The 13,859-nt window shown below is 45.2% G+C and overlaps 1 protein-coding gene across 1 annotated transcript in view; it reads left to right on the top strand.

Annotated features, from left to right (window-relative positions):
* The window catches only part of prex1 (phosphatidylinositol-3,4,5-trisphosphate-dependent Rac exchange factor 1), a 62,110-nt gene extending 48,628 nt beyond the window's left edge, over positions 1–13,482 (top strand). The window contains exons 25-41 of the mRNA XM_068744359.1: positions 924–1,209; positions 1,770–1,988; positions 5,620–5,708; positions 6,404–6,486; positions 7,271–7,361; positions 7,478–7,606; positions 7,708–7,749; positions 8,449–8,666; positions 8,754–8,856; positions 10,451–10,594; positions 11,295–11,409; positions 11,924–11,990; positions 12,138–12,182; positions 12,641–12,816; positions 12,991–13,093; positions 13,261–13,328; positions 13,440–13,482. Of these exons, the coding sequence (XP_068600460.1) occupies positions 924–1,209; positions 1,770–1,988; positions 5,620–5,708; positions 6,404–6,486; positions 7,271–7,361; positions 7,478–7,606; positions 7,708–7,749; positions 8,449–8,666; positions 8,754–8,856; positions 10,451–10,594; positions 11,295–11,409; positions 11,924–11,990; positions 12,138–12,182; positions 12,641–12,816; positions 12,991–13,093; positions 13,261–13,328; positions 13,440–13,482 (2,021 nt within the window). The remainder of the gene's footprint in view (positions 1–923; positions 1,210–1,769; positions 1,989–5,619; positions 5,709–6,403; positions 6,487–7,270; positions 7,362–7,477; positions 7,607–7,707; positions 7,750–8,448; positions 8,667–8,753; positions 8,857–10,450; positions 10,595–11,294; positions 11,410–11,923; positions 11,991–12,137; positions 12,183–12,640; positions 12,817–12,990; positions 13,094–13,260; positions 13,329–13,439) is intronic.
* The last annotated feature ends 377 nt before the right edge of the window (positions 13,483–13,859 follow it).

The following is a 13,859-nucleotide window of genomic DNA, read 5'->3' as shown; positions in this document are numbered from 1 at the left end:
GGGTTCCGCATAGTAAATTAGATGAGTGGCTTGCCATTGAGACGCCATTGGCTTTGGGCCACAATCGTGTTACTGATGTGAAATGTGAATGAATGAATGACGTGAGACAAGATTGCCTCAGGCGCAATGCGTTTCATTCACTCGTCGCCTCTGCTTGAGAGGTCAAAGTTGAGAGGGGAGAGTGGAAGTGGGTCAGAACATCATTAAAAACAACTGTTTCATCCATAGATGCAGAAAGGATAGCCGCTCTTCCTCGCTCTCTCTCTGCAAGACTTTTTATGATCAAACTTTTGCCATTAATTGGGCTTGGTATCTCAGAATCCCCCCCCTTCCTGTGCAAAACAAACTAAAAATGCTTTGCAGCTGTCTAGACTGTTAGACATTGCTTGCATTGTTCCATGGGTGCCTCTTCCTCATCTTTGCCCTCAGAACCAGCTGCAGCGCAGACATCTGCCTTGCGGTTTTATTCAGCCCTGCTTCTTTTCGGCATGTGGTCTTTTAGCCCGACATTTAAGTCGGCCACAGAGAGATGTTTTCTGTGGCGACAGCCGCTCACACCGCCGGTGTTGAAATTGCACACAAAATTAGACTGCAAGGCTTATTACCTGAGGCGGCGCGCTTCTGGCACGGTTTCCTGGGTTTTAAAAGGTGTGAAAAGAAAGCAAATCACATGACTTCGGCCGTTTGATTGCTCTCTGAGGGGCAAAAGCCCACACTCTGGATTGAGTCTTAGAATTTAATCTGTCTGCAGTTTCGGGATGTCATTCTCGCCTTTTAAGAAGTAGTTTTTCATTCAGCGTAAATGGCGAACGGGCAAAAGTGTTTCTTCGTACGGCTTTGAAACAAACAGCTGTCGTAGATGATTCCAAGCGTGCCGGTTTCTGTCATTTATTCTCATTCTCTTCTCCTCCTGGTTCCTCCAGCACAACTGAACCCCATGTCGCACACACAACACTGTGTGACCAGCATGGGAGCGCCTTCCTGGAACTGTTCCGGGCTGGAAGGGGACGAGGCAAACGGCAACGAGGAGGTGGCTGTGGACGGCGGGGAGGGGCTAATAAACGGTCGCCGGAGCGGCCATGGCGAAGGCGGGTTGAGTTTCCTGCTCAAACAGGAAGACACGGACACACAGGATGCCTACATTCGCTTATACAGCCGTCTGGACGTTGCTGTCAGGGAGATGCGGCAGTATGTTGCTCAGATAGACGTGTAAGTGACTTCCTGACGTCTTTACTCTCTAACCCCACCGTAAATCTTTTTGCAGTTTGTTTGCCGATCCCAATAAATATCCAATGTTCCAAAATCGGAGAGCAGCTGTGTTTATATACGACGGGACTGTTTTTGTAGCCTTCGTGCTGACTTTCCGAGACCTTTGCGTCCGAAGCTAGGGGTTGTTATCCCCCCCCCCCCCCACAGTGGTTCATCAGTCCCCGCCCCCCGACTGCCTTCTGCTTGGTTTAAAGCTGAGGATTTACAAAAGGAGCATTGTTTAGGCACAGAAGTGTTTATGGGGTCGGGCTCTGGACAGAAGGACAGGCAGGGAGGACGGGACAAAAACGGGAGAGAGGCTCGTCTTTGTGTCTGCCAAGGAAGGGGCGTGAGGATGCAGATGATTAAATGAGTTATGAGCGCAGTGCAAATATAGTGTCGCAATCATTTGTAGGCTTTAATATCAACATACAAAACATCTGCTAAAAGGTGTCTTATTATAGGATAATGTTGCTCGGAATGACATTCATGGCCTTTGTTTGTTTGTTTGTTTTGGACAGCCTCTTGTCGTCTATCACCGAACCCACGCAACTCCAAGGGGACGGAGGAGAGCCTCCCGCCTGCAAGCCGAGCCAACCGCCCTCGCTGGTCCCCTGTGAGGACGGTTGTGATCAGGACAAAGTAGAGCAAGGTGGAATCAAAAGGGTCTCTTTCAAGGTGATTGAGGAGGACCAGGAAGACTCGGGTCACGACACGATGAGCTATAGGGACTCGTACAGGTATTGGCTAAAGACTGCATCACAACTAAGACAAACAGGCTTTGTGAAAAGCCGCTTCAGTAGATATTAGAATGTTAACATCGTTACGAGGCTTCAAAGTGCAAGAGTTTCATGTTTTCTGTCATAAAGAGCAGTTATTTATCAGGCTAAAGGCGCATTGTTATGAAAAGAAACGAGACATGGGCCACCCTTGACTCACACATCGATTTCATAGAAAGCAAGGACTTCATTAGGACTACTTCTTTACACTAAAAAGTCCCAAACTCTGCCCCCCCTCCCCCCCCAGCAGGAAATAATTTATCCCAGATGTTTGCATTCTAACCAAGGTTGTGGCTAAAAATGACTTCAAAATGCCTTGGTCGGATCTGGTTATGTCATTTGCTTATTGTGAGTTAATTTGGATGTTTCTGTGTGTATGAGAGTGTTTGTGTGCGTGCGTGCGTGCGTGCGTGCGCACTGTTGACTGGGCGGTGCTCCACTGAGCCCCACCCTCCACCACCTACTAAGATGTAGTTATTGGTTGTTGGTGTGGTCAGCTGGTGTATAATAGAGCCAAATGTGTGGGGCGCGGCCTCCTTGCCCACTCTGTCATTAAGGCCACGCCATGTGTAATGCAACGACCTCACTGCAATAAATGTAAAGGAAAGGGAAACGTCTGCTGCAGTACGCACGCACACACGCACACACACACACACACACACACACACACACACACAGTCACGACAGGAGATATTTGCTCAAGGTTTGGAAGACCACTGCAAAGATAAATACTCAATGTGGCGGCTGCATGGAGAAGGTGGATGAATCATCTCTCCTGTGAAAAGTGCTGCTGTCTTCCAGAGGTGGGCGGTGGATCTGTACTTTTCTGCCCCCCCCCCCACTGACAGAGACGTCAAAGTCCGAGTTGGTGACAGACTGACAGACAGGCAGAGGCCATCGGCCAAGTACAGCTTGTGAGGAACTCTCTGTGAGAACAGACTGAATACAAGTTGTTCTGGGTCGACGGACAGACAGACAGACAGGTACGGGTAATCAGAGATGGGAAATGCTAGAAGAGAAGAGTTTGTGCAGATATCGAGTTGTGTTTGTTCTAAACTCTAGTGCTCTGCTCTGTATTTGTGTGTTAAAGGGGACATATTATGAAAAACTCACTTCCCATGTTTCTACACTATTATGGTGATTTAGGGTCCTTGGCACCCCAAAAACGGCTAAATAAACAATCCTTCGTAGTTTGTGTAGGTCTGTAATCACCTCCTGAAACACGTCTGGAAGAAACCGCTCCCCTTCTGACGTCAGGAGGGGCAAATGTATAAAAGCGGCTTCCTCCGTAGGGTGAGAGTGTGGGACGCTCCCTCAGAGTGCGGAGTATCGCCGCTCCTTTGAGGCTGCTGCCCCCCGCGACCTGACCCTGGATAAGCAGTTTAAAGATGGATGGATGATTCAAAGCATTTTTATTTCATCCTGAGATTATTGCCGTCATCGTGCCGCATGTGTGTGTGTGTGTGTGTGTGTGTGTAGATACACTCTCTCCTTGAGTGCGCTCCGCACGCCCTGCTCTCACGAGTCGAAGAAGAGAGTGGATAAAGTTTATTTTTTGTGGTAATGTTCCAGTGAAAATTGCCAACAATGTTTTTGTGTGCTGAAACGTCCCTCACGTCTCTTTACCATGGTTGCGTGCACGCGTGCTCGCTGTGAACATACTTTTGCTTCCGGGCTGTTTGAGACAGAAATGACAGCCGCTGTCCTGCAGCATCTGTTTGCTATTTTGACCAAAGACTGGCACAGATATTTCATACAAGTGCCTGAGAACTGCATTAACTTGTGGAAAAAGGGTAGAATATGTCACCTTTAAGACCTTTTATTTAATATCTATAGAGTCTGGCTAGAGCCAGATGAGACTCCAGATCGCTGCTGGCATCAGAACGCATCTCCAGTGATAACCTGTGATTGATTTCATAGCCGGCGCGATACAAATGGAGATAAGAGTCTTCAGTCTGTCTTATCATCATTTATCATTTATTCTCTGGAGCACATCTCTGAAATACAGTATACCGTGCATTTACGCTGCACCGAACTATACATGATAAGTAGCTTTCCTTTTGGTCGTTTGAATTTTATTTTTTGTAGTTTCCATAGAAAACCTTTATTTTGGGTGTTTTCCCCCTGTCCAGAACATATCTGACAAATATTAATTCTTGCTTCATCAATTTCTCCACATAAACTAAACATGTTAAGCAGTTGTATTTTGATGTTTGGAATTTTCAATGAATGCTATTTCTCTTGTTTAATTGTTGTTGTTGTTTTAGCTTTTCCAATCTGTTAAACCATTTTAATAGCTGAATAGCTCTTAAGTTGTTGCTCTGCAATGCATTCTGGGATAATATGTCCATTCAAGCCACACTCAATTCAAGTGGTTTCGGTTTGCGTGAAGCCTTGATGTAATTTCTCTAGTGTGAATACTAAATATAGAACTTGGCAGTGTTCAAATAGGACGTGGTTACAATTGAAGAAGCCACCTCAAATGAGGCTGTGGGGGGAGAGTTTTCAGGGATCCCGTTGTGCTGTTCCGTATTTAGGGCTGTAGATGCGTCGCCCAGAGTGATATGTCCATTTAAATGTGAACTGGAGCCTAAAGAATAGGACCATATGTGCTGATACAGACATGCTTAAACCTTTTAGCAGAAGGTTTGGATCTAAATGTGCAAACTTCCATTATAGAAAGCCGGAGGATGTTAAGACACATGGAAAAGCACAACACCAGAAATGGACACAGGGGGGAGAAAGTGTGTGTGTGTGTGTGTGTGTGTGTGTTGGGCAGCAAAGAAAGAAAGAAAGCAACGAAATGTTTGAAATCTCATGAGAGAGAATACAAATTTGGCTATTTAGAAGCCGACAGAGTATTTACTGGTAAGCCGACTACAGGATAGTTGTATTTACTCAAAATGATTCCACAAACACCACAAGTCCATATTAACACTTAAGTGTGTGCTACAGACCCCACGGAATGACCCGGCCGCCCCCCCCCCACACACACACACTTTGTTCCCCGGCAACGCCGCTCCATAACAAAGGAAGACAAAGTCAGCCTTACAGTTTTGCATTCGGTGACTTGGAGGCCATTTGTTTGCGATATTTCAGCTTTTGAATCATTCTGTGCTGCACGGAGGAGAACCCAGACACTCTCACTTCAAGAAATGTATAATTTGAGCCTTATAAATCTTCCACATGCTCCGGGCAATCCTGATGAATTGTGTATATATATATATATATATGTACAGCTGTGAACCCTGATGGTTTCTAGAGCTCTGTCTCAGGCGGGATGAAGTTCACTCTGCACGCTGCAATGAAGGCGAATGCTGACAGCTGAACAGACGTTGCTGAAAAGCACACGTTTCCTTCTGTAAATGCTTGAGCTGAATTTCAGTGTTTACATATTTACGATCAGTCGGCTGTTTGGCACTCTCATGCAGGCTTCTCGGCAACGATTTCTGCTGCAAGAAGCCTTTAATTGCCTTTGGTTTCACATATTGTAAATCAGGAAACTTGTTTTTACAATTACAAGGCGCAGCGTTCCGAGTCCACTCTGTGGTTTCAATGCAACTTAACGGCTTCTTTGTGCGTGTTATTGCAGTGAATGCAACAGCAACAGAGATTCAGTCCTGTCCTACACCAGCGTCCGAAGTAACAGCTCTTACCTGGGGAGTGATGAGATGGGATCAGGTAAAGGAAACGAGCCAAATGCTGCTTTTCTGTAAATAGAGCTTATTATCCAGAGCTGTAAATGTTATATTATTTCCATCCAGACCTCTCGTTAGACTGTCTGTCCTTTCATTTCACATTTTTCTGGATGCCCCCCCCCCCCCCCCCATTCCTATGCATTTGCATTATAAATGAAACTGTGTGGAGTAAACAGGAGGAAAGAAATGCGCCACTGTCCAAATACTGTAAAAAAAATTATTTGCCATAAAACATGTAAATTAGGCTGAAAGCAAACGCATTCTTCCCGTCAAACAAAGACAGCAAATAGTGGTCGCCGTACTGTGATTCCCCCTTCGTCTGTCGTAAAGTTGATCTTATGTCATCACAACGCCGAAAGACTGCAGGTTTCTTCTGGAGGCAAGTGTGTTCATGCAGACACGACATTTCATAACCTTTTTAGAGAGCGTTTTTTTGTGCAATGAGAAAAGTATGCATCCACACCTTGTTTTTAGAAGCAATAAAGTGTTAAACGGGACAGGATGAGACATCTTGTTGGAATGATTTATTGGGCGCCATCCTGTCCAGCTTGATGCAGCAGAATTTAAATATAAACAAATGGATGGGTTCCCCCCCCCACCCTAAAGTACAGCTGGCTGCGTAACAACCTGGTGTCCAAATGTGTGATTTTTGAACCACTTTTTGTTTGTCTCTTCTAGGCGATGAGCTTCCGTGTGACATGAGGATCCCCATGGACAAACAGGACAAGCTGCACGGCTGCCTCGAGCATCTTTTCAATCAGGTTAGCGAGCGGTTTTGTCTTGCAGAATTGTAGATACCTAATCACATAACCTCAGTCTAAACTTAATTGGAAGTATCAGCATTAAAGCAAAGCATAGCACACATCTTTATTCACAAACTGCACCTCAGGACTTAAAGGACACATATTATACTCTTTTTTTTCCACAAGTTAATGCAGTTCCCAAACACTTGTATGAAATCTGTGACAGTCTTTGGTCAAAATAGCAAACAGATGCTTGCAGGACAGCGTCCCTCTTTTCTGTCTCAAACATGCACACATTGCCGTCGCCAGCCCATTTGGAACACGTGATTGTGAGAGTAGCCAGGTGACCTGCGCCGACTTACCTCACGGAGCTCGCTGTCCTCGGCCGTGATCCTGATTGTCTGACCTCATTTCTTCTTCACCTACACGCCTCGTTCTCACTTTTCCCCCACCCACACATTTTCACTGTTAACATGGACTTGGTTAAGACGTCTCCTTATCTCCCTCTAACCAGTATTTGATGTTGTTGTGCTCCTCGTGTGGGGTGCATTCACTGGTTTAGTTATTTCCACATGTAAACAGCAGCTCAGGGGGCCGTGCAAACACAATCCTCCGTTGTTGTTTGTGCTAAAAGTCCCGTGCCAGAAGCCATCACATCTTTGTGTGTGGGAATGCGCCCATGCTTGAATTGAGAGGAAGGCAAGAAGAGAAAGATGGGAAAGTATATGGGAGACAAAGGACAAGGGAAGATTGACTAACCTGGCAAACTAACGTGCAAATTTTCTTGTGTTCCTGCACGCAGGTCGACGCCATCAACAGCCTGCTCAAAGGGCCGGTCATGGCCAAAGCCTGCGATGAGACCAGGCACTTCTACTCCGACCACAGCCAGCCAGGTACATGCATAGTTGCTCCTGTGTGTCTATACTGACTGTTTCAAAGGTGAGCTGGATGTGCTGCTGTCAGCAGAACAGAACCAGAACCTCACGCAGTCTGTGCGCTATGTGAACAGAGGTCCGGCAGACAGAAGATTGGACCGTCCGCTGTCGTTGCATCATTCACAAAAACATCCAGGAGGACCCCTGGAACCTGCCGCACTCGATCAAAACGCTGGTGGAGAGCCTGCAGAGATTTGTGGACGGTTAGTGGAGCCGAGTCGCCAGAGTGCAGACGCACAAGCTCGTGTGATGCAAGAGTCTCACAATCAGCCATGCTGCCTTGTTTTGTCTTCAACCTTTACAGATGGAAAGAATCTTCTCCTTCTGGCTCTTCTTAAGTGTACAGGTGCGTTAAATAGAAACCAGCTCGTATGAGGCACATGGAGGTGGGGAATAATCCAACTGTGTAAAAACCCAGTTCTGATTTTCCATAAAATTACAGTAAAACTTGAGAAAACTGTCAGAAACTTGGCAGAGTTCAACTGCTCTGTACTCTGAGTGACTCCAACAGTTTAGCGCTTTTTGCAAATGAGGTCATCCATCACAAGAAATGTAAACACTTGCCAGTTTAAATTCCGGACTCCTGCAGGTCCTTGAAAGATCTTCAGAGATCAGTTTATAGCAATAGTATGTAAAACGAGATTGAGATTAAGGAGGCCCTGTTTTTTATTTTCTTTATCTCTGCTTGTCATGCTAACTTGGGCGCAAAATGTGTACGCTTTCAAATGAACAATGAACAAATTGATAGACCATGCATGCTTTACCACATAGAAATAAAGCAGACAAAGTGTTGCTTCCAGGCAGAATTTTAATTCCCATTTAGGTTCATGTCCAGGTTTTAAGCCTGTTTGTTTGTGCAAGAATGATTCTGGTTACATTAAAAAGTGTGTATTGTGCAGATGGTGCCAGCGAATGGGAGATGTCATCCACTTTTAAAACAGTAATGTGTAGTATACGCACTGGAGCAGCTCCAGGGGCTGTAACGAAGACCCCAGAACTCCCAGGCATCTAAACCTCTGTTTGATCTCCATCTGACCAACGGCAGACACATCTCTGCAGCTGCGTCGGGACGTGATCTTCTGCCAGGCGGCGACGGGCGCCCTGTGCACGCTGGCAGAGCAGCTCCTGGCAGCTTTGCGTTTACGGTTCAACAATGCCGGCGAGTACCAGGAGGATGGCAAGGAGACCAGCCGCAAATGGCTGGAGCAGATATCTGTCATTGGCGTGCTGTTGCACTTCCAGTCCACGTTAGCGCCGCACTCGGTGAGGACAGAGTTTGTATTCTTATCGCCCTTTGTGACATGCGCTGGGTCTTTATAACTATTACAAACCATTTCTCCACACTGGCAGAAGGAGGAGCGGACTATGCTGGAGGACACCAAGGCGGCCCTGTCGGACCTAGACAAAGTCACTGTGTTCTTCAGGCCACTGGAGGATGAATGTCTAGTCACGAGTAAGAGACTCTATCTTCAAAAATAGTGACATGGCCCATTCAGGCCGCAGAGCTGGTGATGGGCAGCTGTATGGATTGACCAGCTATGAATAAGGTCCCACTATTTGTATTATGCATGATTGCTATTGAGGGTGGAATTGCCAATTTTCTTTTGAGAGGAAAACTATTAAAGGTCCCATATTTCCCATGTTTCTACACTATTATGATGAGTTTGGGTCATTATCAACCCCAAAACATGAAAATAAACCGTCTAGTCAATCCTGCATAGTTCTGGAATCCCCTCCTGAAACTTGTCTGGCAGAAATCTTTGTTAATGTGGCGTCACGTTGTTAGAATGTGCACAAGAGGTGTGTGCACATTTCGGTTTTGTTTTCAGAGGCTTTTCTGACAGAGCTGTTTGAGCTATCCTGCAGCATCTGTTCGCTATTTTGACCAAAGACTATCGTATCAAGTGTCTGGGCACTGCGTTAACTTGTGGGAAAAAAAAGAGTATAATATTGGATCTTTAAAGAGGGAGCTAAAACAACAGTGATGCTCTTAGATGAGGGCAGCACTTCTGTCTCTTTGTCCTTGTATCCCAGATGAGGCGGTTCCTTCCTGACAGCCTGTGATGGGCTACGCTTTAACGGAAGTGCATTACTGAGACTTTAATTCTAACACTAAAGCACAATCACACAAAATATTTCATGAAATGCAGCATCGATGAGGTATCGATCTTTTTTGCAGCATGACCATGTCTTTGTTGGTTGCATCACTTCTGTTCCGCTAAACTACTTGCAGATGGAACATTTATTTTAGAGTAAGCATTTTTTTGTGTGCATTACTGCACTATAGAAGTTAAAACTGATGATACAGCCAAGTGGTTTTTTACTGTGAACGTCTTGACACAGTCGTGGATAGAACGTTTAAAACCTGGGTGCAGTTTTTCCATTTATAACCCAAGTGCCTGCCTTTATTGATGGCAGGCACTTGGGCGAATCAAAAGACGAGGGACTCCCGAATCAGTTCTCTTTTCAGCAGCCTCAATATGGCCAACAGAGATTGCTGCTCCCACTTCCAATCTCATCAGAAAAAGCTAGGGATTAAGATTTGGCCATTCTTTTCATAGAGACATGAGCATCCTCCTGCTTTCTTTGAAAGCTGATTAAACTGCTCTTCGGCTGAGAATGCTTCTGCGGCCGCAGATTGTTTGTGGCGGCAGGGTACCCTGGACTGCATTGATTTGCTGGTAGCATCTTCAGCGAGATGAGCGCTGCAGGGTTGAGCCATGTGACCAACACAAAGCCGGAGACCTCTGGATTGCACAACAAAAGGACTTGATGCATTTTCTAGGAATGCAGCAGCAGCGTGCCTCCGCCTCTTCGAATGTCATTGGGAATCTGGCCATATAACAGAGCCTCCGACGGTGGCAGACCAATTCAAACAGTCACTATTAATATAGTATGATACAATTCTGTGTTTTGAAATGATTGGAGCAAAACAAAAGATCCAGATCCATCCATGTCTATGAAGTGAAGGCATCCTCAGGTTTCGTTCCGAGGCTCAAACTTCCGGGAGTATCATAGTTTCCCTTCCTGTGTTTTTTCTCCTACAGACACATCAGTGTGCTACCAGGTGGAGGGCAGCCGGCAGGCCCTGAGGGTCACCCTGTACCTGGACAGCTGTCACTTCAGTGAGCTGCCCAGCCGTCTGCAAAACGGAGGCAGCCTTAAACTCCACACCATCCTCTTCACCAGAGGTAAGACTGGAAGAGACAGCGCTAGAGAGAAATCCGCACAGTAAAGTAGCAGCGGCAGGTTGCGGCTGGGTGTTCCTTTGAAATCAAATACCCGGGAATACAAACGATGGTTTTAAACAGACGTGTAAACTCTTATCTTCTTGATAGCATTCAACTGAGTCGGATACGGTGAAGCGTAATTTTCAGGACAAACTCTGCACCCTCTCATACATAGACATTTCCAGGTACCATTTACTGAGCTTGACCGAAGCCGATTGTTGCCCAATTATACACCCAGCTTCCATGGTAATCTCTGCTGCTGGGCTCATTCTAGTTCTCCATCGGTTTCAGCTTGCCTAGCATGATATGGATATTATGCATCCAGCCCGTCTGCCAGGTAGCTATTCATTTTCCACAGGCAGTAACCTTATGAGGGAGCTCAGTATTTACTCCAGTGTGGAAGGAAGGGGTGCAGGACATCTTCTGATCTGTTGACCAACACTGCCACCTGCTGGAACCTGTTTCCTTTGCATGTTGGAGTTAAACCAGGTTGATCTCAATCGATTTGTTTTTAATGGAAAAATAAATATGCTCATGCTAGTTTAAGGTGCATTGATTAGGTCTGCGAAGGTAAAGGGGATGGACGGAGGGCTTTAAATTGCGTGATCATATCAATGTGAGCCCCCTATGTGCGGATCTAAATGCCTCCTGCCTTTATCAGCGCTGGAGCGTCCAGAGGGAGTGTCCCAACAGGACTACTCGGCTATGGAGGAGTTCCAGCAGCGCACCAATGCCATCTCACTAGAGAAGGTCAAGGCCTACTACCGCAGACTCAGGTACGCAGTGATATGCACTGCATCACAGCCTCCCCAGTGGCTTAATCACCAGCACACACTGTAGATTTCACCTTAAAGGGGCATTTCACCTTGCAAGTGTTGCATAAACTGGCAAACCTTATGCTCCAATTGCTGTTGTGGCTTTCTTTGAACTATTTTCAAGGTCTTAAGGTTAGATCTGAATAATTTATGTAGCTCTGCTCCTGGATCCCTATCCAGGAGCAGATCCAGGATCATCACCTAATGGGATGTGTTGCTCGCTTAATGACACCAAATGACTCCTTGAGCTCAACTGTCTTGGTGTAAAGTTAACAGTTTTTTTTTCTCCCTTTTGCAAAATAAACTTGACGATCTTAGCTTTTAAATATGCTGCATGTTCAAGATAGATGTTGCTATCGTCAAGATTTCACATTCATTCGTGATAAGTGTTTCATGGAACATCAAGTAATGGTGAAACATGTAGTGCAGCTTGCATATTGAAGCTACAGTGACACAGTTTCTTTTTTCTAAACAGGGCTTTTTACTTGGAGAAGTCAAATCTCCCTACAGATTCAAACACCACAGCTATGAAGATAGACCAGGTAAATATGCTCTCACCCTTTCCCTGTGGGACTTTTACCTTTATGTGGTATTTAAACAAGCAACTTGCACATGTTCTTTCCGTTTGGCTTGAATCTATTCTTTTTTTTTATATAAAATGTTTTGACTGAATATAAATGCAAGCGCAGATACTGGGCCTTGAAGTTAGAGACCTTCGTCCAAGTATTTCAAAAGTAAGATCTCTCCACTCAAATCTCCCACTAGCTTTTCAAGAGTTCCCTATTAACTCCAACTAACCTCAACACTCGAGTGCCTACCCTGTACCTGAAGATCCTAGGGTCCTAAACTGACTGTTACTGATGCCAGCAATAGAGTAGAGTATACAGTAGTTTCAGTATATAGAGCTTCACACTGCAGAGTTGCACCGTAACAAGTCGCTTCATCTACTTTGTGTGGAATATTACATTTACTTATACAGTAATGGTGTGTAATCATTTTCCCTTTTTCCTATTGAAGTAAAGCTTTTAGCTATTTCCTTTTTAGTTTTTTTTTCTAAGATCTTTTCATGTCTACTACTATTCATGTGACATTTCACAATATAAATGTTCACATTTCATGGATTTGTTTTTTTGTCATCTTGTCTGCAGCACGTTCAGCCGCTGACCAAACCTTTCCTGTCTCTTCCTCATAGTTGCTGCGACCCCTCAACACACTGGACGACCTCTGTCGACTGTTGCAGTCCTACATCAACGTGCGCCCAATTGCCCAAGGCCACCCGTCAGGTGTCAGTGTGCTGTGTGTGTCCTCTGAACTGTGTAATCGCCTGGGGGGCTGCCACATCACCATGTGTCGTACAGGCATGCAGAGGTCGGTGTCGCAATAGTCCAGCATTATTATATCACTTTTATAGCACCTCTAGACTTATCAGATTGAATAAAGTTTAACACAGCGCAGAGTGGATCACGTCTCTAAAGTGCAGCCTTGTTGTCTGCATTCATTCACGCTTGTTGCAATTATCATTACACTTTTTATTCTTTGCAGATGCACCCTAAATGTGACGCTGGAGCAAGCAATGATCTTAGCCAGGAACCATGGTCTCATGCCACGCTGCATCATGCAGACGATGGATATAATGCGCAAGCAGGTAAACTTCCCACTTGGTGTCGCACTGAATTCCAGTGGAGATCTCTCCGGGAGGTTTAAGACGTTCCTTTCTCTGCACTTCTGTTTTCTCTGTAGAAATAGTTGTTGCACGGACTTGAGTATATCACAAAATGTAGAATGCCTAAAACTCAATTTCTCTTCAAACAGGGAGCAAGAGTTGAGCTCTCTGCCAAGAATCTAAAGGTAATGGACCAGATGACTCCATCATTTCCAAGGTACTGCATGAAAGCATTTCTAAGAAAAACATTTCAGTGCTTCATTTCATTTGAATGATTTTAAATAATCAGGATTTCACTAATTATATATATTTTTTCCCTTTTCTACAGGCTCTTCAAGCTGTGTTTGCCACCCTCAGATGGAGAACTCTAAGAAAACCTTCAGTCCAGAGACTTTGTCAGAGAAAGCGTGGAAGTAGAATGTATGAGAGATAACAAAGACATACATGTCTCACTGTATTCTTTCCAAGAGACACTGCCAGGGGAAAGACCCATGGCTCTGCCCCCCAACTGCCTCTGTTACACAGGGATAAATGCACCATGGATATCCTAAGAGTCTTGAGTACAACCTACGGGCTAATAAAAGCAAACGGCATTTAAATGACCTGATGCGACAACATTGCATCCTGAATTCCAAAACTCGTCACGTACTGTTACACTGGGAACTTGCCTGACAGAAGTATTATTACTTTGGCTGTCTCCAACAAACCTAGTATGAAATATTTGACAATTGATGCAAAGATATTCACA

Source organism: Brachionichthys hirsutus, chromosome 2 (assembly GCF_040956055.1).
Source record: "Brachionichthys hirsutus isolate HB-005 chromosome 2, CSIRO-AGI_Bhir_v1, whole genome shotgun sequence".
Lineage (NCBI taxonomy): Eukaryota > Metazoa > Chordata > Actinopteri > Lophiiformes > Brachionichthyidae > Brachionichthys > Brachionichthys hirsutus.
This window is presented reverse-complemented; position numbering and strand designations above follow the sequence as displayed.